Source organism: Paramisgurnus dabryanus, chromosome 6 (assembly GCF_030506205.2).
Source record: "Paramisgurnus dabryanus chromosome 6, PD_genome_1.1, whole genome shotgun sequence".
Taxonomy (NCBI): Eukaryota; Metazoa; Chordata; class Actinopteri; order Cypriniformes; family Cobitidae; genus Paramisgurnus; species Paramisgurnus dabryanus.
This window is the reverse complement of record NC_133342.1, coordinates 44840512-44865852: the sequence shown is the minus strand read 5'-3', so window position 1 is coordinate 44865852 and position 25341 is coordinate 44840512. Positions and strand designations below refer to the sequence as shown.

At 37.4% G+C, this 25341-nt stretch overlaps 1 protein-coding gene across 5 annotated transcripts; it reads left to right on the top strand.

The window, feature by feature from the left end:
* Positions 1-8610: 8610 nt before the first annotated feature.
* On the top strand, positions 8611-24167 carry mylk4a (myosin light chain kinase family, member 4a). 5 transcript variants are annotated; one of them, XM_065276932.1, is made up of 14 exons: positions 8611-9329; positions 10049-10136; positions 10394-10739; positions 14861-15114; positions 15684-15789; positions 16877-16970; positions 17077-17186; positions 17332-17473; positions 17649-17719; positions 17807-17935; positions 22773-22925; positions 23046-23124; positions 23227-23281; positions 23435-24167. In XM_065276932.1, exons 1-13 carry the CDS (start codon positions 8886-8888, stop codon positions 23278-23280), a joined length of 2070 nt encoding a protein of 689 aa, XP_065133004.1. In that variant the 5' UTR covers positions 8611-8885; the 3' UTR covers position 23281; positions 23435-24167. The 5 variants fall into 5 exon arrangements, with proteins under 5 accessions (XP_065133004.1, XP_065133002.1, XP_065133003.1 ...); XM_065276930.1 differs by having other exon boundaries at positions 10298-10739; XM_065276931.1 differs by having other exon boundaries at positions 8611-9389.
* Positions 24168-25341: the final 1174 nt, after the last annotated feature.

Sequence of the window (25341 nt, the reverse complement as noted above, 5' to 3'; positions counted from 1 at the left end):
TCCGTCTAGTGGGTCTGAAAGAAGGGGCTGAAGGAGATGACCCTTTGGGGTTTATACAGAATCATCTTCCCAAATGGATTCCCTCTCTCGCTGGCAAAGTAATGGAGATAGAAAGAGCCCACCGTATTTACAGCGGTGAACATTCGAAATCAACCCCTCGTACTTTCATCTTTAAGATGCTACGTTATCAAGACCAGAATACGATCATGAATGGAGCCCGAACCGCTGGACAAATCCTTCATATGGGAGCACCACAGTCTTTCTTCCCGGACTATAGTACTCATACAGCGTCTAAGAGGAGAGTGATGGCATTGGCGAGGAAGAAGCTAACCCAGCTGGGGATATCGTCCTTTCTGATCTACCCCGCGGTAGTAAAAGTTACTCATAGAGGGAAGATTTCTCTTTTCGAGATGCCGGAGGAGGTTGAAAGTTCGTTCATAATCTGCACCCCGCTACAAAATCTTCCCTGAAGAAAGATGTAGCGTCTGCGTCATGGGAATCTGAGGTGAACGATGATGAATCTGTAACTACTATGAAGGACTTTACTGAGAAAGTTTGATTGTGTCAGCATCCGAAAGCGACCGGGTCAGATGTTGACTGACGAGCCGGGCTGCTAGAGTGGCCGTGTATCAAAAGATTGTTATTTTGAGGGAAGACAGAAGAGTGTGTTCAAACTCTTTGCTTACTGCCCATTTTGTTTTTATTCCTAATTTTGTTTTTCTGTTTTATGCCCGAGACTGCCCACGTAAGTCTGATTGGTTTTTTGTAGGTCTGGTTGATATGTTTTGCTTTTTCTTTATGATATATGGCTGTAAATATTTTATCATGGAATGTTAATGTGTTAAATAGCCCTATTAAGCGAACCAAATGCTTAGAATACTTAAGACACAAAAAAGTCTCTATTGCTCTAATACAAGAGTCTCATTTGAAAGTATCTGATGTGCGTCACTTTCAAAATAGACACTTTAAAGTAATATCTTCCTCCTCAGCTGCTAATAAAACTAAAGGGGTACTGATAGTAATTAAGCGTAATCTTGATTTTTCAATTATAAGATCCGATGGAGATACGGAAGGCCGAATCACATATGTTGTTGGTTCCATAAATAATACTAAATATGCTTTAATTTCGATATATGCACCCACTGAGGGTGATGCCTCTTTTTTCCAAGAATTATTACGTTTAGTTGTGAGTTTAGCTGACTGTCTGGTAGTGTTAGGGGACGATTTTAATGCGGTCCTCGATCCCCAATTAGATCGATCTCATGCCTCAAAATCTAACTCAATGATTTCTGGATGTTTTAATTCATTCTTGCGACACTCCAATATATGTGATATCTGGCGATTACAGAATGATGGTGCTAGAGATTATACATTCTTTTCAGCTCGACATAAAAGTTATTCAAGGATTGATTATCTGCTTGTGTCCCCTACAATTATTCCCTATATTAGGTAAAGTTAATATTTTACAAATTCTTTTATCTGATCATTCCCCAATAATTACATCTTTAACCCCTGCATCACTGGGCACTAAATGCAATCGATGGAGATTTAATTCTTCTTTGTTACAGGACTGCACTTTTGTGGCTGAGTTACGCAACGCTTTGACAGAATTTTTACAGATTAACAAAGATTCAGCCTCTGATCCCCAAGTATTATGGGAAACCACTCAATGTTTTATTAGGGGTAAATGTATACGTTTTTCATCCTTTAATAAAAAACGTAGGGAGAGCCGTAAATATGATTAAGAAAAACAAATTGATTTATTAGAGAAAGAATTAAAAGATAAATTTTGTGAGACCAAAGCCAAAACAGTAAATGTTCTTAAATCAGAATTAAAAACTATATAAACCAGATGAGACCACTAAGGACATGGCTAGATATTGACTCCCCGGTTCCATGGCGGGCTTTAGAAACTAATATTATTTCCCCATTACGTCTACAAGATTTACCCTTTACTGGAATATCTAAGAAAGCTCTAGAAAATTTTGGTCCAATTATATGCCATTCCATCAAAACCTGGAAAGCAGCAGAAAAGATTATGGGAGCCTCTGGTTCTTATAATGACCGTACCCCCATTTGGCATAATAAAAATCTTTGCACTGGTAACAAACCATTTATTTCCAAATGCTGGGCTGAATGTGGTATCTACACTTTTAAAGACCTGTACAATGATTATGGGCTCAAGTCCTTTCAGATGTTAAAGGATGAGTTCTCTCTCCCAGGATTCTCCTTCTTTCTTTATTTAAGATTAAGATCTGCGCTGAAAGCTTACGGAGTGCCCTGGGCAAATAATATACCTTCTCATCCTATGGTAAAGTGGATAGATTCTAGCATGTCTTCCAGAGGTATTGTGACTATAATTTATAAATCACTTGTGGTACGACAGTATTCGAACATTCCAATTGAGAGTTTCTGGGAGAGAGAACTTAATACTGTGATTGATTGGGACAGTGTCTGGGAAAATTGCTTCATAACTTCTAAAAACCCAGCCCACCAAATGATTCATTACAAGTCAATTTATAAGGCATATGCCACTTCCTGTTTATTATATAAAATGAGAAGGAAGCCTGACCCTTTCTGTCATCTGTGTAATAGTTCAATTCAATTAAAAAAAAATTCAATTCAATTTTATTTATATAGCGCTTTTCACAAAAGTCAATTGTTTCAAAGCAGCTTTACATAAATAGAAGCAAGCAGTGAAAAGCACAGAAAAACGACAGATAGCACAACAAAATACATGATAGCATGAGCAGTTAAATTTGCTGCGGCTATGACTCAATATTATAAGTGCACGTATTACTAAAGCAACGTCTAGAAGAGGAAGCTAGGTAAAGCCCAAAAAGGCTGCCTCCCCGGGGTGAAAAACCCCCTAGGAGAAAAAAAACCCCCAGGCTTTTATCAGAGGAAAAATAAGTCCTAGGAGGGAAAAACCCTTGGGAGAACGGATAAGGAGATTTAGCGGAGATTAAGCGGTCCTGCCGGTGATCGTTGGTCAGGCATCAGCTGGGCATCACGTTGAAGGACGGCCAGTAGATCAGAGGTGTGCCGACTTTCACATCTACCGGGTCTGGGTCTGTTTGTCTCGTTGTCCTCGGGTCGAGGACGAGACAGGGAGAGAAAAACAAAATCGTATTAGCGTAGCGGCCGTTCATATGTACTGAAGTGTCACACAGTGATGTGGTTTAACTCAGCTTAGTTCCAGACAGACTAACTATTGCGGCATAATTATATTATCCACAGTTGAGGATTTAGCAAATTGGGGGCCCAATGCGAGGGTATATATGGTAAATAAGGGTCACCTTCCGATCTTTAAGAGAAAATTAAACCTGACGACCATTTACAGGACCAGGAGAAAACGCCAAAAACATCGCAACCCGACCATACGTGCTAACCCGTTTGACTAAGGCCGGAAGCCCCACTGTCGTCGTTAATGCAGGTTCAGTGGCAAACGGGTATGTATGGCATACTATTCACAAGACACACGAAAGCGCGAAAAACGCAACCCAACCATACATACCAACCAACCCGTTTGACTAAGGCTGGAGGCCCCACTGTCGTCGTTAATGCAGGTTCAGTGGCAAACAAGTCTGTATGGCATACTATTCATAAGACTTACGATAGCGCCAAAATTGCAACCTGACCATACAGTACGTGCCAACCCGTTTGACTAAGGCTGGAGGCCCCACTGTCGTCGTTAATGCAGGTTCAGTGGCAAACGGGTCGGTATGGCATACTATTCACAAGACACACGAAAGCACCAAAATCGCAACCCAACAATAAGTGCCAAACCGTTTGACTAAGGCCGGAAGCCCCACTGTCGTCGTTAATGCAGGTTCAGTGGCAAACGGTGGCAAACTATTTAATGCAATTCATTTTAAGTGTTCATGCAGAAAAGGTTTTTATTTATTTATTTATTTGGTTGGTCTGTGTTATGACCGTGAGTGCTTTGTTCCGTGAAAATAACTATTGCGAGTTAAGAACCTTTACTAGACAAATTACGCGAATGCTTTGTTGAAGAGAAAAGTTTTAAGTCTAGATTTAAAATGATCGACTGTGTCTGATTCTCGGACATCGGTTGGTAAATCATTCCAGAGCTTAGGGGCTAAGTAGGAAAAGGATCTTCCACTTTTAGACACTTTTGATAGTCTAGGGATAATCAATAGACCAGAATTTTGCGACCGTAGTGTGCGTGATGGATTGTATTCTGATAGTAATTCTCTAAGATATGAGGGTGCTAAGCCATTTAAAGCTTTGTAGGTGATTAGTGATATTTTAAATTGGATGCGATATTTAACTGGTAGCCAGTGTAAAGATGCCAGAATTGGGCTTATGTGGTCATACTTCTTAGATCGAGTAAGTACCCTTGCAGAAGCGTTTTGAACTAGCTGAAGCTTGTTGACCTGATTTGGGGCATCCCCCGAGTAGCGAGTTACAATAGTCTATTCTAGAGGTCATAAAAGCATGAATAAGCTTCTCTGCGTCAGATGTAGACAGTATATGGCGTATTTTTGAGATATTTCTAAGATGGAAGAATGCTGTGCGGCAGACGTTGGCGATATGACTATCAAAGGACAAGTTGCTGTCGAACATCACACCTAAGTTCCTAACCGTGGAAGATGGCACCACAGTACAGCCATCTATGTGCAATTTGTAATCTGACATATTATGTTTGTAGCGATTTGGTTCAATAATAAGTATCTCTGTCTTATTGGAGTTGAGCTTAAGAAAGTTATGTGCCATCCAGTCACTAACATCGCTAATGCAGTCTTTTAGCTTAGAAAACGTGTGTGTTTCGCTGGGATGCGAGGAGATGTAAAGCTGGGTATCATCCGCATAGCAGTGAAAACTTATGTTATGTTTCCTGATAATGTCTCCTAGTTTTGTGGGAACGGGGTCTAATGTACAGGACGATGATTTGGATGATGTGACTAGTTTAGAGAGCTCATCTATTGTAGTAGGTTTAAATGAATCAAGATGTTCGTATGGTAGTCTAGTGTTAAGTTGTTGTAAAAAGTTCAAGTATAGGTACATACAAGCATATGTTCTGGGACTGTTCACAAATTGCTTTGCTCTGGTCCTGGGTACAGGACCTTGCGTCTGATCTTTTGAAGACTCCGGTCCCAAAGGACCCACTGCTTTTTCTCTTGCTGGATGATTCCTCATTGACATTGTCAGTTAATCAAAAAAGGATTCTATCTGCAATTCTGACTGCTGCTAAAAAGGTTATTCTAAAATTATGGTTGGATCCATCTACTCCAACAAGAGTGATGTGGATGTCATACCTGCTGGACATTGCCCGGCTTGAGTGTACCACAGCCAAAATACATGGTGCCAATGGAAAGACAATACAATTTTGGTTGGACCTTATTGATGCTGTATCAGACCTCATGTAATCCTAAATGGTTTTGTAATATTGTATTGTAACCTCCTCTTTGGTTGTTTTTTGTTTTGTTTTTGTTTTCTGTTTTTTTTTTTTGGCAGATCTTGGGCAATGTTGTTGTAAAAAGTTATAATTAAAAATGTTCAATAAACAAAGAATCACAAAAAAAATGTTCTATACAACTTGAAAGATCATACAAAGATGGGTTCACATGGTCTGTAAATATCCTCTCAGAATAGACGTAACTTCTTACATAAGGTAATTTCTTGTTTCTGACGTGATATTAAGAGCAAAACGCGCCCCTCCACTCACTTTTCCACTGACTTCCTGACGCTGCAGCTGTCCTTGGGTTGACATGTATAGCTTATGGGATTAATGCACATTAGGAAAATAAAGAACGTTCATTTTATAAGTCTACAAATAAAAAATTTCGTGGCCGCGGCACATTATAAAACTAGCCCAAAAAACCGCAACCCGCGGCTCCGAAATTTTTCCCGCAACTGTATTTTTAAAATAGCCCAATTGTGCGGGAAAACCGCAAACCAGGCAACACTGGTTGTTGTTGTTGTTTGAAATCTGGTGCGCGTGCGCAGCATGGCGGTAGCCAGGTGGTTGGGCGTGAGTGAGACTGTGACAAGGATAGGAAGCGGCAGCATTGCTGATACTTTTAGCTAAAACAGACAGGTTTCACGTAAAATAGGCAGAAATGACAGGCATTGTGAACGTCAGACTTATAATCATTTTCGTTCCATAACTTGCATGACTTTGGGTCTTGGTAAAAATGAAATTTGATAAACAATTAAAAGGATACTTGATAAGGACAACAGAGTGATTATTAATATCAAAAACTTTTATGGTAATCTGAATTGCCTGTTGGCTAGTGTACAACTGGTAGGTCAAAGTTAAAGGTATAGCGGAAGATTTTCTTTTTCTGGGTGGATCATCTAGACTATTGGTCATCCCAGTTGTCAATCATTCTGATGATATGTTGACATAAGGCTGTCGTTAGTGCTCGTCCCTAGGTTCGCTTTCTGCACATGCACACTTTCAGGTGTATGTGTGTGGTGGGCTACGGTTTCAACCATTCATTGAAGCTCGCGTTCTCATCGTGTTTTTTCAAAATGTCTGAGGGTCGCAAGAGAAAAAGTGTCTACGAATTGTATGACAAGAAGTGAAAGGCCTCTGAAGAAAGAAACAAGACCAGAGTGTTTTGGGGCGACTATTTCACACGGTGGCGTGCGCTAAAAGCACATGTTGGGCTTCCCATGCAAAGTTTCTACTCGACAGGTAAAGTTTGGCATGCTATTTGAGGTAAGCTATGATAAGCAATGCTAGCCCTGGCACAAGTCCCAAACCGCTAGGGTGGCCATTTGTGCCAGTTCCGCTGGACACGTCCCGAACAGGATACGTCATCGAAGTTCTCACCTTTCAGTTAAAATACATTTAAAAAATTAAGATTTATTTCTTTTAAGTAGGGATGCTCATATCAGTTAATTTCCCTGACCGACAACCATAGCTTCTAAACCGAACATTAACCGTTAACTTATAAGATTTTAATATGAAATTGTCATTGAGTGAAAATACAGTTGACGGTTGTCTGTGAATTAGTAAAAACAAAACATTTAACAGCAGCAACAGATCAACAACAGCACCAGGATTAATAAATTATCAGATATTCACGCAACATTACCTTATTAAAAAGCACGCGATCGGTCCAGAGGATTAATATCCAAAAAGGGCAGATTGTCTCTGTTTCATCTACCACAGTGGTCATTTCTAAAGCAGGACGCTTTTCAGAAAGTTTTGCTTTTGCGTCGTCTTTCTCCGTTTGTGCAAAAAGAGAGATGTTTTTGGTCAGGGTCAGAGGCCATCAGCGAACGTCTGTCCGGATGTGCGCGAGACGGACCGCGTCATCTTGCGCGGATGCACGCGCGTCTCCATTCAGCTTCCAAACACGCATACAAATGATTTCTCATACAAATGATTACTTTATCAGACCGTCACGGCAGCAATAAGTTGTGTCATTTACAGGACATTCACAAATTACAAATAGAAAAGTGGCGAAATGTCTGTCGGCTCATGACAACACGCACCATGTATTAACAAATATTTTTTTATTTTAACTGATAATGTTAATCGGTCATAAATTCTTACCTTCGGTTAACGGTTAAACGGTCAATGTGAACATCCCTACTTTTAAGACATACAATCATTGTAGTTTCATTCTTACCTTGAAATGTAACGGTTGCTTTTCTGAAATTGAACCCGAAATATTAAACCTTGCTGACGTATGCGGTTGACCAACGCGACTTTCGGAGAACGCACCCAAAATCCTATTCGGGACATGTCCGGCAGAACAAACAAATGGCCACCCTACGAACCGCACAGAGACTGTAAAATTCTTAATGTATGAGCCATGCCGGCAGCAACTTGTAAACAAAGTGAAGAGAAGAACTAGGCTCCTGCATGCTCTCTCTCTCGTGGGCGCGTTTTATAGGTGTTCTCTCTCTGGAGCAGGTACAGTGTTGCGCATGTGCATTTTTTTTAAAGTGGAGGGGCGGTTCTGGGAAAATCTTCCACTATACCTTTAACTGTATAATTTGAAAGAGGGTGAGGTGTTGTAGTGGGGACTTATATTTCATCCTCTAAGTTAAAATTGATCTATAACTGTCTTAACTGTTAATGAGTAAGCTGTTTTCAGTGAGTCTGCCAGACGAGTGACACATGCTCTAGTTTCAGTTTATAGAGGGTTCAAAGTGTTCCACAACCTCTTTATTTTTTATCTATACAATTCCATCATCAACAAGCTTGCATGTACATCAGAGGAACTGTATGGATATGGCATGTTATTCAATATAAATTGATTATTTTTTCTTTTTAAACTTTTGTCATTAGTTTATTGACCTTTTAATATCATGTCAAGCTCTGGAATTTCCAGCAAGTTCCATCTATCAGAAATCTTAAATTGCATGGCATGGTTTATCTAATTAAACCTTTCAAGATGAAAAAGTCAGTGCTTGGGTTTCTTTCCATTTATTTGGACAAGGTCTAACTGGAAACTGCGTGTCTCCAGGGCCCCTTTGACACCTGGTCATTCCATCTGACATGGGTTTAGCACTCATACCTTCTCAGATATCACCCAGCAATTCCTCAGCCAAACATAGCCCCTCCCCGGGCCCTGCTGACGTAAGAGCCCCAACACTAGTTTACATTTAGTGGGCTGACTCATTCCATTCTTAATATGACCTCCACTTTGCAGAGCCACAAAAGTTGCTTCAATGGAGACCTGGATTGATTAACTTGGGTCATTTAAAATGTTATTTTTTTCGGACTTTTTAGCGTTTTAAAGACTTTAGATTCTTGAGTTTTCATTCAGATCATACTTGCTTGGCTTATTATTTTTGGATTATCATATTATCCTCTAACCAGACTAAGCTGGCCTGGGTCTGCATCTGCAAGTGTTTCTCTGTTGTCTTTGGTTAAGGTTAGGGTCCTTAATGCTACCATGAGTTCTGAATCCAACACAGGAATTGACCTGTTGCAGGTCAGAATTGAGACTTTAAGCAGCAAAATGGACACACTGATAAGTATCCAGGAAAAAGTGCTCAGCCGACTTGATGGCATGTCTCAGGACATTGATGGAATTGAGAGGGATGTAGAAAACTTGAAAGTGGAAAAGGAGGAGATCCATTTTACTCCAGTTATTTGTACAGCAGCAGGCCATGAAATGAAAGATATGTGCCAAGAAATGAGCAGCATCATGTTGGCAGTAAATCAACACTCAGAACAGCAAACTAAGAAACTGGAGGGAATGGAAAGACTTGTGATGAGTATTCAGGAAATGGTCAGCTTCATTGGAGAAACGGTGAAAACCTCCAAAATCATGGATATTTTGTTTAAAGGGGCAGCGGCTCGGAAGAACAAAATGGTTGCAGAGCCCAGGTCCAAGGCAAGTAAAAGCACACTGATTACCAAAAGGCAAGCCACAGATGAACCTGTTGTGGGTAAGGTGAGTCTCTAGTATTGATATTTTTTATGATCTAAAGTGAGTCTCTGGTTTTGATCATTTTTATCTCACAGGTTTAAGAGTACTGAGTATGTACAACCACCCAAAATTTACCAAGTGGAATAATTCACCAGCATTTTATAATCAGAGGCTCGTTCTCAATTATAAGGGAGGAAGAAAGTTTTGATTCAACATTTTATGGAGATAATTTATTACACAGAAGGTTTTCAAAGTAAAGACATTTTTAAGTTCCTCAAATTGTAGATATTCACATGACAACTACACCAGACCTTTTTGGGTTGACTTCAACCATGTTTTGGGAAGTAGAAAATTAAATAGGATAAAATAGAAAAAAAATGTTTAGGCAGAATAGAAATGATAGTTTGACAGTTGGTGTTGGACTATCGTCTTTCACACATCACACCAAATATCACATCAAAGACTAGGTTTGGTATCTCCTACTTGCAAAGTATGTAACGGTTGTCCTTTACTGTACTGTGTAGGTAGCCATGCTAAAGTAGAGCAGGGCAAAAAAATTCTCATACGATTCTCATTCATGTCTTATCAGTAAAGCCAGTTCGATTATTAGCAGTAAATCACCATTACCTTATTTATATACATATACCTTAATGCTTTTCTTTGTTTCTCCTATTGCTCTACAGCTAAAAGATCACAAAAGCAAAGAGGGGAGAATTCATCTGAGTCTCAAAGGCCTCAAAGCACAGAAAAAGAAACCATCTGATTGTAAATGTAAGTCCAGACAAAATTATTTAGGCAAAAAAATATTATTATATATAATTTATATTTAAATGTGCAGTGCTGAATATTGAAACATATGAACTGCATGTTTATCTGTAGCACCTAAAGATTTCATTTTGATATGTTTCACTTTTATATTGCTGTTGATACAGTCACTTTGAGGAAACAGGTTCTATTGTTTGAGGAAGTTCAAAAGCTTAATCAAGAAAATACAGAACATTCTGAAGCATGCTACTTCCTGGCAACAGGTTTCCAGAAATCAGAGGATAGGTTGCTTGTCCTAAAGCAGGATCACATTGTGGATGAAGCCCAAACCCCTTCATCTGAGCAAGAGAAGTGCTGTGAAGAAAAGCAGGAAGCAAAGCCAAAGAAAGAGGGAAATAAAGAGACGGAGCAAAAGTTGGTGGAGGTCCAAAATGAAACACAGCAGATAGTTGAAGAAGAGGGTACTGAGATGCCATCAGCAACCACAGATACAGTACTTAAAGATCAGGAAATGAAGGATACAGAAGACCAGAGGCCCGTTGAGGATCCCTTAGAATCTGACATTACTGACACACAAACCCTTTACCCACCTGAGAGCTCATTGCAAAGGTGTGTATTTCCCTCTCAAACTTTATCAAATCTTTTCTAATAATCAGAAATACTGAGTCGGGTCTGTCTGCGTCCTGCAAGACGGAGGTGTCAGTTGTAGTAGGCGTAACTTGTAGTAGGAGGCGTGTCTTGAACTTTTCTAAATCGCGGTCCACCACACGAGATCTTCCTCTTTCACGGTAAAAAAGCTCTTCTAAATCCTCTATTACACACTGAAAACTTTCGGGAGTGACAACCGCATTTAAATGCGGGAGTGAATCCCCTAAATGTTCATTACATGTCTGTACGGAACAAGACTCACTCCCGAAAATGTATGATAGATTGACACAGAGATAACCATAGCAATGTTCTGCCGTCTCGCGTCTCAAAGCTTTGACCAAAATAATTTAACAGCATTATGTTTTGCAATAAACCACCGTCTTGTAGTTGTGCATTGCACGCATTTGTAAAACAGCGCGCTTTTTTTAGTGCAAGATCTGGCAACACTAGTCAGCAAACGCTCTCTGTCAATTTCTGCACCGCACGCAAAAGACTTTTCTCCTTCTAGGAATTTTGCGGAAGTTAATTTGGTTGTATTATGCGGTTGTCAGAACAGGATTAAGCATTAAAAGGTGAAGTGACAACCGAATAATAAGTGACAACCATATTATTAAGTGACAACCCAATTAATATGCAGTGTGTAAGGTCTACATCGCAGTTCACGGATCACGCAAGCTCTCCTCGAGTACATCTTGAAAGTTAAAGGGATACTTCACCGATTTAGCATTCAGCTTTGTATCTGTAGAAACCCGACAGTATTACTGAATGACCATGTTTCCCTCCCTCATTTCCCCCTGAGAGGAGAGATATCTGCATTTTGGTTCTGCAAAAAAGTCCTCCGATGATGTAATATGACGATTTTTGCATCATCGGAGGACTTTTTTGCAGAACCAAAATGCAGATATCTCTCCTCTCAGGGGGAAATGATGGAGGGAAACATGGTCATTCAGTAATACTGCCGGGTTTCTACAGATACAAAGCTGAATGCTTAATCGGTGAAGTATCCCTTTAAGATGATAATCTTTTCCCAAAATTGCCTAATTTGGAGGCTTCAAATGTAATGCAGCGGTCAGGGTCTTATTTTTAAAACGGGAGAGAGTTTGTAGTAGGCCTGCAGTATGTAAGCTTATAATGTTTATAATGTACAATTGACTGTGTGCTGTGTATGTATCTCATACAGTTTGATTTATAAATATACAAAGGAAAACATAAAAAATAGACTCATAAGGCACTTCTTTAATTTATTATAAATTATAATAAAACCCCTGGCTTAGTGTCGTTTTCTTTTTGTTGTAAATATAAACATCTGATGAAAAATGCCATTGTCATCACTTTCAATTATTATTAATCCCTGAACGTGTTTATATATACATTTTATTAATACGAGTAATTAATAAATTAATTCATTGTATTTAATTTAATCAACCAGCAGAATCACAGTGCCAAAAACCCATACGTTTTTTGAAATATGCACAAATGTATGCACAAAATGAAATTTACCATTAAAAGGCTTTCATGTTTTTTATGTGTTGCTTACATTATCCTCAGCCTGTCCTAACCTGACCCGTTTTCAAACAGCCTCTTAATCTAATTTAATGAGAAATTCACTACAAACACATTGATGCACAAAGTAATTGCTAACATACAATAAAGCAATAGACCTTTTGCGAGTCAACATCACAGTTACGTCACGCGCGCATGTGGTGGCAGAAAAAAAGTGGAAATGAATGAGACACGAGTATAACGAACAATATAACTCACTAGAAAATGTTTTGTTGTGCTGTTGAGTGTCAGGATAGGAATGCCAAAATAGATGACCTTCATTTGTATAGTATATCGTCGTCGAAGACACCATTTGAAGATAAACGTAGGTGTTTATGGTTGCAATAAAAGCCCTCAACCGGACAGACTGGAGTGATGAAATCATCTGAAAATCTTTTAATTATTTGAATAGAAAATAATTAGAGAAGATATCCGGTGTTCTGTCGAAGTCTGATCCCTCTATGTGTTTCTTATAGCGTTTTCATCACGTTACGTTTATAATTTATTTAGAAAGATTAAAGATTTTAATTAGTTCATAATATCAATAATATTACCATTTATTAAAGTTTTCGTATTTTTTTCATTTTCTATTACTTCTTTTTACCATATATATTAGCCTATGTCTTCTTCCTGTTTGTTCTAAATTATGATGTTTACTAATAAATATATAAACATAGCACACACACACACACACACACACACACACACACACACACACACACACACACACACACACACACACACACACACACACACACACGATGTAAAGTGTTAATAATATATAAACAGGCCTATACAAATTAATTTGTATGTAAACATAATAGTTTTAGATCAAACACGTAGGATAAAAATATAAGGAAGAAATTGAAAACAGGAAATGATTAAATGTTTAATAAATGATATTATACAGAATACATGATAGTATTGCTCTTATAAGTACTTCAGAGATTCATACTGTAAAAATAATTGATTTACCAATAAAGAACAATACATATACATTACATACATGCAAGCATATCAGTAGCCAAGCCATTAAAACTTTTAATTCATTTAAAAAATAAACGTAACTTGGTGAAAACGTTATAAGAAACATTACACTTAAGAGAAATATAGGGGAAACAGACTTCTACAGAACACCGGATCCTTAAAAATCACAGTTTAATGCTAAAACACTTCACACAGCTATTGAGAAGCATTCACTTTCTGCCACCAGTTGGGCTCCGCCCACAAAAAACGTCATCTCTGTTTGCAAACACGCAAAAGGTCTATAAACCCCAAGAAGCAGTGGGTTACCAGTGCATTTTATAACAGCTAAGGGCGTTATTAGGCACGACGTGAAGCGGAGTGCCTAAAACCCCCTTAGCTGTTATAAAATGCACTGGTAACCCAACGCTTCGAGGGGTTTATTGCGTTTATAAAACGGTTACTTCATATGCATAACGTTAGCGGGATTTTATAAAATAAAACACAAATAAGTTGTAATTATATTAGTACAAATATTACTCTTCCGCCAAACAAAGTAGTTCCTCAGAATCAAGTGTGACTGAAACAGAGCGCAGTTCCCAACCAACAGAGATGCAGCAAAGACACAATGAAAATATGATTTAAGACTGTGGTGTTTATTTTATAAATCAACATTCATCTAATTTATACATTAACATTTATATTGTGCAACTGTTGAAGTGGTGATCAAATATGCTCGGAAGCATGCTGAACTCTTTTTTTTCCCGTCAGCGTTTTTTTTAAGTTGCCACCCAGTTTTAGTTTAATGCCTTGCAGAAAAATTGTCATCTTTAAATAAACATAAAATATCAAATGAAAGAACAGACCATCCGCTTTCAAACAAAAACAAACAAAAAAACTTTTCATCCTACCTTCATTTGTTCTCTTATCACCTCTCAAATTTTCAGCTAAAAGCGGAGATAATTCCATTTTTGTGAAGAACTTATGTAAGAGATCAGATTCAAAGCCATCAAAACTTACACGCTGTTTTCAGTGTTGAGTGAATGTGTCAGTGTTTAAATTGGGTAAGATCGCAACCCAGTGGATAATAACGGACGTATGAACTTGAGTTATAAACCCCTCAGACAACATTTTCTCTTTATCGAAGAGATGACTCAACAATATTTATTGACATTTATCTGGATATCGCCATTAATTGTGCAATTGTAGACAAATTAAAAATATGATTAAAGACTGTGGTGTTTATTTCATAAATCAGTACGCAGCAACAGTGGCGCAGGGATACTTATGTAATGTGGTCTGAACCGTGAGGTTACCGGTGTATTTTATCAAGGCTTAGAACGCGTTTCAACCTATCAGAATGAAGAACCAGAACTGCCCGTTTTATAAGCTTATTTTTAAAAGAAGTCTTAAAACTTTCATAATTTCACTTCTGACTTCGAGGTAGATCTCGCGTGGTGGACCGCGATTTAGAAAAGTACAAGACACGCCTCCAACTACTACAAGTCAGGCCTACTACAACTCATGCAGGACGCAGACAGATACTGTTGGAAATACTTCCTCTTGTGTTGTTTCAGCAGTGAGTCTGAGCAGGTGGATGAGGTGACCTCTAGCAGCAAACGACGTGTAACTGAGGATCTGGGGTTAGAGGAACACAAAAAGAGTAGGGTTGAGAAGGGGCAAGACGAGGTTGAGCAAGTGCCAGAGGAAACCAAAGATTTGCATGGTGTTTTTAAAGCTGAAGGTGTGGAGATTGAGTTGGATTTTAGCAAAATTAAGAATGGGGAATACCTGGATGAAAATGAAGAAAAAGACAAGCTGTTCTTCGTTGGTAAGACTAATGTATTTACTTTGTATTATCAATAAAATATCCATATATGTATGTATGTTCTGTATGTATGGATAAATAGTACTTAACAGTATAAGAATCTGAAATGTATATAAATGTTTCAATTAAACTTTTCACTTTTGAAAACATGGAAATCTGAAAATGTATTTATACATTTTATAATTGTATGTTAAATTAAAAATAAATCCAAAATAGAAGCACTTTCTCTAGTGATCTTAGATTTTTGGAACCCACTTATACTGATATGCATAATCCAATTTACTAAATCTGTCACAAGGGACCACATTCAGCTCAACCGAAAACCTCCAAATGGCCAAATATTATCAGATTGATCTTAAATATTTCAGACTGCTACTAAAGACTTTTGCCACAGGTGAAGCTTTTTAACCAGTGGTGTTGTTTTTATGCAGCTGGTTAGCCAAATAACTCAGATTAATGCAGTTAGCTTCCCAAGAGACAAGTTACACTGGCCTTCAGATCTTTATTAAGAAGATCAATCATGTAACCTCATCTCTATTCCAAATATTTTGGTCATTCTTTCTCTACTGCAGATTGTACTCCACCTTCGCCAGCACCCTTCAACCACCGCATTGTTTCTGCCAAACCCAACCAGATTAACAACTTCTACACCATCAACAGACAGGAAGTTCTTGGAGGGTCTGTGGCTGAAATCTGTGTCTTTATTTCTCATGGAAACTGATTCTCAGTACAGAATGTTTCAGAGACAGTGTACATTTGGACAGTGTGTAGTCTGCTAATCCCTCAAAGGCTAATTGTGTAACTCCCTCACTCCCACCTGATCTCCACTCACCCGATTCATAACTCCAGAGTCACAGCAGTTATTTTTACATAAAGCTGATAGGGTATGTGAAACTGTATCTCAATGCCAGCTGGAAGCAAACCAGCACCTCAAAAAGAAGCTCCTTCTTGTTCTTAATAGAATGGAATTTGAAACCATGACACCCACCGTATTACAATGGCATCACTAAAACTTTCACACAGACCAGAAATAATTTCAAAGTATAGTTTTACATGTGCAGAGGCTCCAAAAAGTATTTGGAAGCTTAAGCCAGACTTGAAATTAAATAAATGGCATTGTGTTAGATAACAAACTATCAACTTAAGTGGAATATGCAAACAAATGATGTTATAATTTTAGTTCTTCTGAGCCATTTCCACCAAGTAATGTCAAGGGCATTTGTAATTTAAGGTTGCTTAAAACAGTAGCCACACACTACATAAAAATAAATAGTATTTTTGTCTTGTTTTTCAATAAAAATATCTATGAATTCTTAAATTAGGATACATTTACTTGTTAGGCAAAGTTGCTTAAGATATTAAGTTTTGTTTACTGAAATAAATTATGAAAATCAAGAGGTTTTATCTAAAACAAGTAAAAATATCTGTCAATGAGGTAAGCATACATTTCATGTTTTTGAGAATTAAAAAACATGAATTAAAAATAATTAAAATATTAAGCCACTTTGCTTGTTAAAGTAAATGTATCCCAATTTAACAATTCTTAGATATTTATACTAAAACCAAGATTAAAATAATATGTAAAACATTCATCTTTTGCAGTGCAGATGTATTTAATTATGTTCAACAAATGTTTGACACTCTTGAAGTATTGCAATGACATTAATACTGTATATGTAATTGGGAGAGGGGTTAAATTCCTTTTATTATTACAATTTAAAACTCCTGTGTGTGGTCACTGAAAGCTATTTTTCTCTATTTGCAGTGGTCGATTCGGCCAGGTACATAAATGCATTGAAAATTCTTCTGGACTCACTTTGGCAGCAAAGATAATCAAAGCTAGAAGTCTAAAAGAAAAGGTAAAATGAGCGAGAACCAACTGCCTGTTTTTGTTGTCTTAAAAACTTAAGTCACTAAAACTTTAGACTACAGTAAACTAATGGCTATATATAATTTCTTTAATAGGAGGTGGTGAAAAATGAAATTCAGGTTATGAACCAGCTCAACCATGCTAACTTGATTCAGCTCTATGCCGCCTATGAGTCCAGGAATGACATTATCCTTGTACTTGAATAGTATGTGCTTTTAATGGCTTTCAAAGTTTATCCACCCATCATTTTTATGAAAATATAGTCTCAGGTGTATTATGTATGTAAATGTAAAGAATGACACACTTGTTTATGATAATGGAAATGATGCAATATTCTTTTTTTTGAACAGTGTTAGTGGAGGAGAACTCTTTGACCGGATCATTGACGAGAACTACAAATTAACAGAGCTTGACACAGTCATGTTCATCAGACAGATCTGTGAAGGCTTATGTCACATGCACAAAATGTACATTCTCCACCTGGACCTAAAGGTATAACTGGAAATCCAAGTAATGAAAAATTTAATATCAACACCTTATAATAATCCTAGCCTATAACCTACATATCATCTTATCATCAGTTTAATGTTAGGGCACACAGCCATCCCTACTAGTCAAGCAAATTACTAAAGTAACATGAACCCATTTTTTTTCTTGTGGCCTGCAGCCAGAGAACATTCTGTGTGTCAGCAGATTAACAAATAAAATCAAGATCATAGACTTTGGACTTGCAAGGAAGTAAGTGTGCTCGCTAGACATTAACCGATGCATTTAAACTGAAATGATTTAATTTCCTTATTTGTTTTATTCTTTTATTCTTGTCAGGTACCAGCCCAAAGAGAAGCTACGAGTACATTTTGGGACACGAGAGTTTCTGGCCCCAGAGGTGGTTAACTATGATTTTGTGTCGTTCAACACGGACATGTGGAGTCTGGGTGTTATCACATACATGTTGTGAGTTACACTTAACAAAACATGCAATGTATAAGTCACTGTAAATTATAGTAAACCCTAGGGATCCACATACAGTTTTCGAATAATCATACCTGCAAACTAGTCACTTTTAAACAAAACTTTTGAATCAAAATATGTCATTTATATAAATCCATTGTAGATCCAAAGAGATTTTTTTGGTGGGGGGTTGGTCAGCAAGCACAAATAACATCACAATAATAGGAAATTAGTAGACTGGAGTAAGGTGAGGTCGGTTCCACCTTTTTCCGGGTGGAACATCAAGACTGTTTGTCATCCCAATTGTCAATCATTCTGGTGATATATTGACGTAAGGCCGTCGTACGTGCTTGTCCCTACGTTTGCTTTCTGCACATGCAGAACACACTTCAGGTGAATATGTGTGGTGGTCTACGGTTTCAGCCATTCATTGGAGCTTGCCTTCTCATCATGTTTTTTCAAAATGTCTGAGGGTCACATAAGAAAAAGTGTCTACAAATTGTATGACAAAAAGAGAAAGGCCTCTGAAGAAAGAAACAAGACGAGTGTTTTTGGGAGACTATTTCATACGCTGGCGTGTGCTAAAAGCACAAGTTGGGCTTCCCACGCAAAGTTTCTACTCCAGAGGTCCCCAACCACCGGGTCGTGGACAAGTTGCCACTGGGTCGCAAGACCGTTCTGAAGAAAAATTGTATAATAGATACGTAATAGCTTAACCGGGTATTTTGTACTTTAAGAGCTGACTTCAAATAACATAAATCATTTCTACTTTTGTACAGGGCCGTGCTCTCTCTTTTTCTCTCCCTCTCTCTCTCTCGCTCTCTCTCTCTCTACCAGTGCATCGGCGATCACATTGCTGTCATTAGAGTTTGAGCATACAGTACTTCTAAAACACAATGGATCAAAGAATTGCAGATATGACTTTATGAATCATTTGCAAATGTACGTCGCAAATCATGTAAATATGCGGAGACATCGCAAATTACTGAAAAGTAATTGTTTTATTCTTCTTTAAAACAACTTCAGAATTATCCAGCGATCGTGGCACCATGATCAAAATAAACTATTAATAGTTTAACTATAATAGTTAACTATTTTAACGGCTACATTAATAGTTTATTTTGAAAGGAACCGAAACAGTCATGTGTCAATCATCATTAAAATCCTATGGTAAACGTGAGTCTCCGTGCCTCTGCGCTCAGCCGCAAATCTTCTGGCATCTCTCCTCCTTCACTGCATTTTTCTTCCGTTACTTGGAACAATGAAATAAAAAAAATCCGCCAAAATATGGTTTTACACATCTATAGAAAATATACTATAAATAAAGCAATTATTAATTTTCCTAATGCATGGTTGTTATCTTTTCTTCTGTTTAAAACGTTATACATTTTGTTACAGCAACTTGTAAACAGAGCGAAGAGAAGAACTAGGCTCGTGCATGCTCTCTCTCATGCACACGTTTTAATAGGCATTCCCTCTCTGGAGCAGGTAGAGTGTTGCGCATGTGCATTTTTTTTAAGTGGAGGGGCGGTTCTTTCAAAATTTCAGGAAAAACTTCCGCTATACCTTTAAGATAACAGCATTGTCGACCTTTCCATGGATCAAGACAACTTTTTACTGCACAACAACTGATAGTCGTGATACTTTTTTTCCGTAATGTGTGAGTTACCTAAAGTCTAAACAATTAAAATGTCAGTTCAGAATGAATCTAAAATACTTTTGCCGAGTTAAAGGCACACATAGCTCTATCTGTTTTGTGTCTGTCATTAAAAGTTACAATGGAAATGAAAGGGGCAGAGGATGTCTTTAATACAGTGGTTCTCAAATGGCGGGGCACAAGTAGGTTTTTTCACCCCTTGACTGCTGTCGCAGTGTTGGCTTGCTTACTGCTTACATTATTATGGTCCAGTTATAATCTTACAGAAATTGCTACTTCGCTTTAGTACTATTATTATATTATTACCCAATACATCATTCTATCAGGGAATTATTTTAAAAAAATAAATTTTGAATACCTCCAACTCAATTTCTGGACAAGGTTGAAAGATATAGTTTGGAATTGGAGTATTACTTATTGCATTATTCTAGTAACAAATTTGAATACCTCAATGTAATCCATCCTAGACTATGTTCTTAATATATTTTGGAATAGAGTAATTCTACTAGGGGTGACCCCGAATAGTCGAAGATTCGATGCATCGATAGGAGAAGCCTGATTCGACTACCAATCTCACAGTCGAATCGTCGCAGATGTGTTATGAGATGAGGATCATTCAATTTTGGCCGTATATGGGTGCACACATTATCTGATTTCACATATAACAGCTTTCTCACAATATATTAATATACTGCATATTATGATAATGCTGCAAATAATATGTGAAGTAGCAGCTTTCAATAAATATTGTTAAAATGCGTTAATAAATCCAACAACCCCTGTGACCGGGCTACACGTCCATAAGAGGTTTCTATGTTAATAAACCATTGCCTCTTTGTTTCTACATTTAAAAGACAAAGCTGGCAAATTATATTATGCCTTTCGTTCTTTTAATAATTTCTATATTTTATTTCATTTATAAATCACTCTGGGTTATCCGTTATCTGATTTAACTATTTGGCTTCTGTTTTGTTTCCGTGCACTTGAGGCATTTGGCATATGTGTTCTGCACTTTGTAACTTCTGACCTTATTTTATTTAAAAAAAATAATTTATTATAAACGTAAATTCTGATCTAATTTAAGTATGTACATTTTGGATAGCTTTTCGTTGTATCGATGTTGCGCTATTGCGTGCTGGCCATGCTTGCGCATGCAATTTAGCCGGACGGCCTAGGTGCTCTGCGTCTCATATTTAGGAGTTCATCAAACTAAACATTAAAAAACGGATGTTTTTCGACGAGTATAAGTTTTTAAAATGTATTTAAAACATAGTGGTTATTTTGTCAAAACAGGTAAGCCGTTTTTTTATTTCGGTGATGAAACGGAAACTAGTATCTGCACCGAACCTATTTCTGCCTGACACGAATGTCTTTCTTGTGGTTTAATATTATGGTGGGTCGGTGTTCACTTTCAAATGATAGCAAAGAGATTCCTGAAATAAATAATATCATCCGGTCTTTCTGTATCTAAAGTTAATACAGAGATGATCAAAGTCAACGCAAGCAGGTATTTCTGTGCTAAATAATAACGTGTAGTGTCTATAAAATCATTAATTTCAGTGTTTTTCTTGTTATAAATTAACGTTTAATGAATTGTATATATAGATTAGTTTTTATCATTTACAGTCACCATCACAAATTATTTGTCATTTCTCATTTGTCGTTTTTTGTCATGACTGCTTTGACGCGCTATCTCCAAATTAAATAAAAACACTGAATTGTAGCCGGAGTTTCCAAGGCAGGATCACCTTTGTTATTTTTTTAGGTTTAGTTATCAAAATGTATTTTTGTGTGATGTTCTGTAGATCGTGGCTTTAAAATGTTATGAGGAATAATTAAACAAATGTTGCCTTACATTTGACCTTAAAAAAATATATATATAAATGCATCGTCAGTTTTGTCTTCGTTTATTACTTGAAAGACAGTTTTGGTCACTTTATCAGAAAGTTGTTTATGTGTGCTGCTTGTGAAAGAAAATAAAAGTTACCAATTTGTACCTGGTCTGGCCCCCTCCCAACCCATGCACACAAACATAGATGATTCGACTATCGGTCGACTATGGAAAGATTCGACAATTTTGATTCGAATATGTAAATCCTTAGTCGAGGACACCCCTAAATTCTACATTATAATACATGGAAATACATTTAAATAACTTCACGTGATCTATTCTAAACTATATTTAAAAACTGCCAATGCTTTTGTTTTGCTTTTTTGTTGCTTTTCTGAGTTTTCTTTGTCTCTATTTCATGTAAATCTACTTTGAAATACAGAACAATTGTATAAAAAAAACGCTATATAAATAAAACTGAATTAACAAATATGTTTTTACTTGAAGCAGATCTTGTCTATTCCATTAAATTTTTGTCAAAGTCAAACATAATGCTTATTTACATGGCTTGCGGAGAAAAAGAAAGCCACATACAGTGATTACTTTATAAACTTGTCACTTTAATCATCTCTTGTGAGTTTGCAGGTATGAATAATTCACTTTATTACACGGCTCTCTGGAATGCTTGATTCTGATTGGTCAGTTGAGACATTTGCAGGTTTGTTCTTTTCAAATAATAACCGCTCCAAAATAATAACGCATAGCCGGACTACTTGCACGAGTAAAATCGCTCCGCGCCAATAAAGATCAATAAAGATTACTGTCTGTTTGGCGCCATCTTGTGACAAACACTCGACAACCACGACAAGACACAGAGAGCTTACTGAGACTGAACTTGACAAAATAGAGCATGACAGCTACGAAGCCAACACACAAAAAAATACAGAATGGGCATTAAAACTTCTCAAAGACTGGTTAAAGAGAAAAAAATGGAGACAGACAAGTATGAAGCAGAGGATTTTAATAAGGTATTACGATCATTTTATGCATCTGTGCAAAGTTTCGCGGAAGGATAAAAATGTTAATTTAAAACAAATATGCCAATAAAATGTTTGAAATTCATATTCATGTCCAGTTTTTTTTCTTATGTGGCAAGTAGCCGTGTAATAAGCGGGATAATGTAGAGGCAGCCGGTAGTTATTGGGAAATAAGCCCCTTCAGTGTGATACAAGACCCTCCGCTTCGCGTCGGGTCCTGATCACACTGTCGGGGCTTATTTCCCAATAACTACCGGCTGCCTCTACATTATCCCTTACATGTAACTTTTTTTGTGTATAATTTGTTTTGTGTAGGCTCAGTGGGCTCTCTCCTTTCCTTGGGGATGATGACAACGAAACTCTTAATAACATCTTGGGCTGCCAGTGGAATTTTGAGGAGGATGAGTTCACAGACATCTCGGAAGAAGCCAAGGACTTTATTTCCAAACTGCTTATTGTTGATAAAAGGTACACAAAATAAGACCCAGACCAAGATTTGGGCATAAAGCCAGCACTTTTCAACCAATATGCTGCATTACCTACCGTATTCATCCAAGATTGTTTTCTTTTCTTTGTATGTGTGTGTAGTTGGAGGATCGGAGCAGGGGAAGCGTTGAAGCACCCCTGGCTGTCTGATCCAGCTGTCCACTTTCGCCTTCATGAGAAGGTTAATGCTATATTTTGTTAAAAATACTGTAATGTCGTACACAAAGATATGTAAATAATGGAATTTCTTTGTGCATCTAAGAGTTGTCTGTTTTTTTAATAGAAAAATATGTGCCGTTCACGCAGAAACTCTTGTGTGCCTCCACCAGAGAGTTAATGTAAGTCACTTGTCTATATTTTAGAACTTAACAATGTTTACAACATATTTATGTAAATTTATTTATCTGGTGATCATTTAAGTGGTGAAAATTGTTTGAACACAAAACTAGCCAATCATGTTGTCAAGTTTTATTGTTTGATTTTTTTTATAGGGACCAAGCTTGCTGTGCAACCAAGATAAACAACCAAGATTATGTTGTATACAGACAAACATGTAGTTGCATATTTGCATAGCCATTTACCATTTGTCACTCATTTGTTACAGTTGCTGGCATTTTTTTAAAATTACAACTGTAGTTTTCCTAGTCTTTTTCCTGTAAATCCAGTTGCATCTGTAGTTAAAATCACATTAAACATAAAAAGTATTATTATTTTGCAATTTACATTTAGAATTATAATTTATATTATAACTAAATATATTGGATACCATCTTGTGATTTTCAAACATTTGTATGCCTTAATATATATATATTACATTTTAAAGCTTAAACTGGTCTAATCAAAACAGTATATGTATCACATACAGTACACAACCTCTTTCTTCTCTAGATCTGTTTCTTTGTTCTGTTCTGTGTAGCTCCATCTCTGTAACATTACGTTTCTAAAGAAAGAAACAGCAAAAATCTTGATTTTAGTGCTAAAATATATTACTTTTATCATTTCATTTATTGTAATGAGTATGTAACCCTGGCATTATATGCACTTTAATACATTATTTAGTTAACTTTCTTAGTAGTTTTAAATAGTATGTCTAGTTTTAGAAAGAAGTCTGATTTGTTTTATTTGTCTACATGTATTTTTATGTATACCTGAAAGAATAGTAAAAAATGTCTTACCTTATTGTTATCCCCATTTACATAAACTAATAAAAATTAGTTTACTTTATATGATTTTTAAACCAAGTTCCATAAGTATATCAATAAAATATGACTAAATTTGCATGGATGGTGATAGTGATATGCAGGAAGGAAGTGAGGGAACGGAGACGTTACGTCGTGACCGTCGAATTGGATATTCGCTTAGAGAGATCAATCTACTTTGCGAAACTACTAAATGCGAAACTACTAAATGCCAAACCCTTCCAGTGCCTGCATAAACCCTCCGAATCCACTAAGGAGACGGAAATACGGTTTAAGGTCACTACTTGTTCCTTAACCCACGATAGTGAACCAGCGAACTGGGAAGCAACCAGACTGAGCGGAGTAGGAATGCTGCGGAAGCCACTCCCTAGAGGGGTAAACAGGTGGTACATGATAGGAACAACTGATGGGTTGACATAAATAGACAGTAATAAGACATACTGGGGAGACACAGAGGGGGCTCTGCTGAGGGAAAACATGGGCTAGTAGGATTAACCCCCCGGAAAATACTCACAAAGGAACGCAATAGGGGACGCAATGTGGAGGCCCAAGCCTAACACATAGGATCACAGAGAATGAAGCTAGTAAAAGGCTGACAGCCGGTGCTCCGCAACACCAGCTGCCAAGGCAGTGGAGAGTGGTCAAAGAAAACTTTTATGCTTTTTGACCAAATGTCCTTCCACACTGGTACTACAGTGTAGTGCCAAATACAGGGCTGCAAGCCGACACACGAGCCGGAGCTTAGTGTTTCACCGGTTTGAAGAGACAACAATGTAATTCCCAGATCTGAAATCTTCTGTAAGGTCAATATTAAAATGTGCTGTGCATCTGTGGTCATGGTAAGTTGAAGAGTGTTACCCAGCCAACACATGAGATTAAAAGAGATCACAGTGACTTCACACCATTCTCATACCGTGATAAATTACAGTGTGAGCTATATGTGAGCTCATTGTGATTTCAAAATGTTGAGCAGGTTAAAAGGAGGCAATACAACATAAGAGGGGTATTCTACTTCCTATATCTCACTAGGAAAAAGTGGATACTGGAGGATCACAGTGACGTCACACCATTCTCATACCATAATAATCACAGTGTGAGCTGTATTTGACCATATTGTATTTGACAATGATTGTGCCATGACTTCACATAGTGACCATGATGAGCACACTTGTGTACCATAACCTAATATCATGACCATA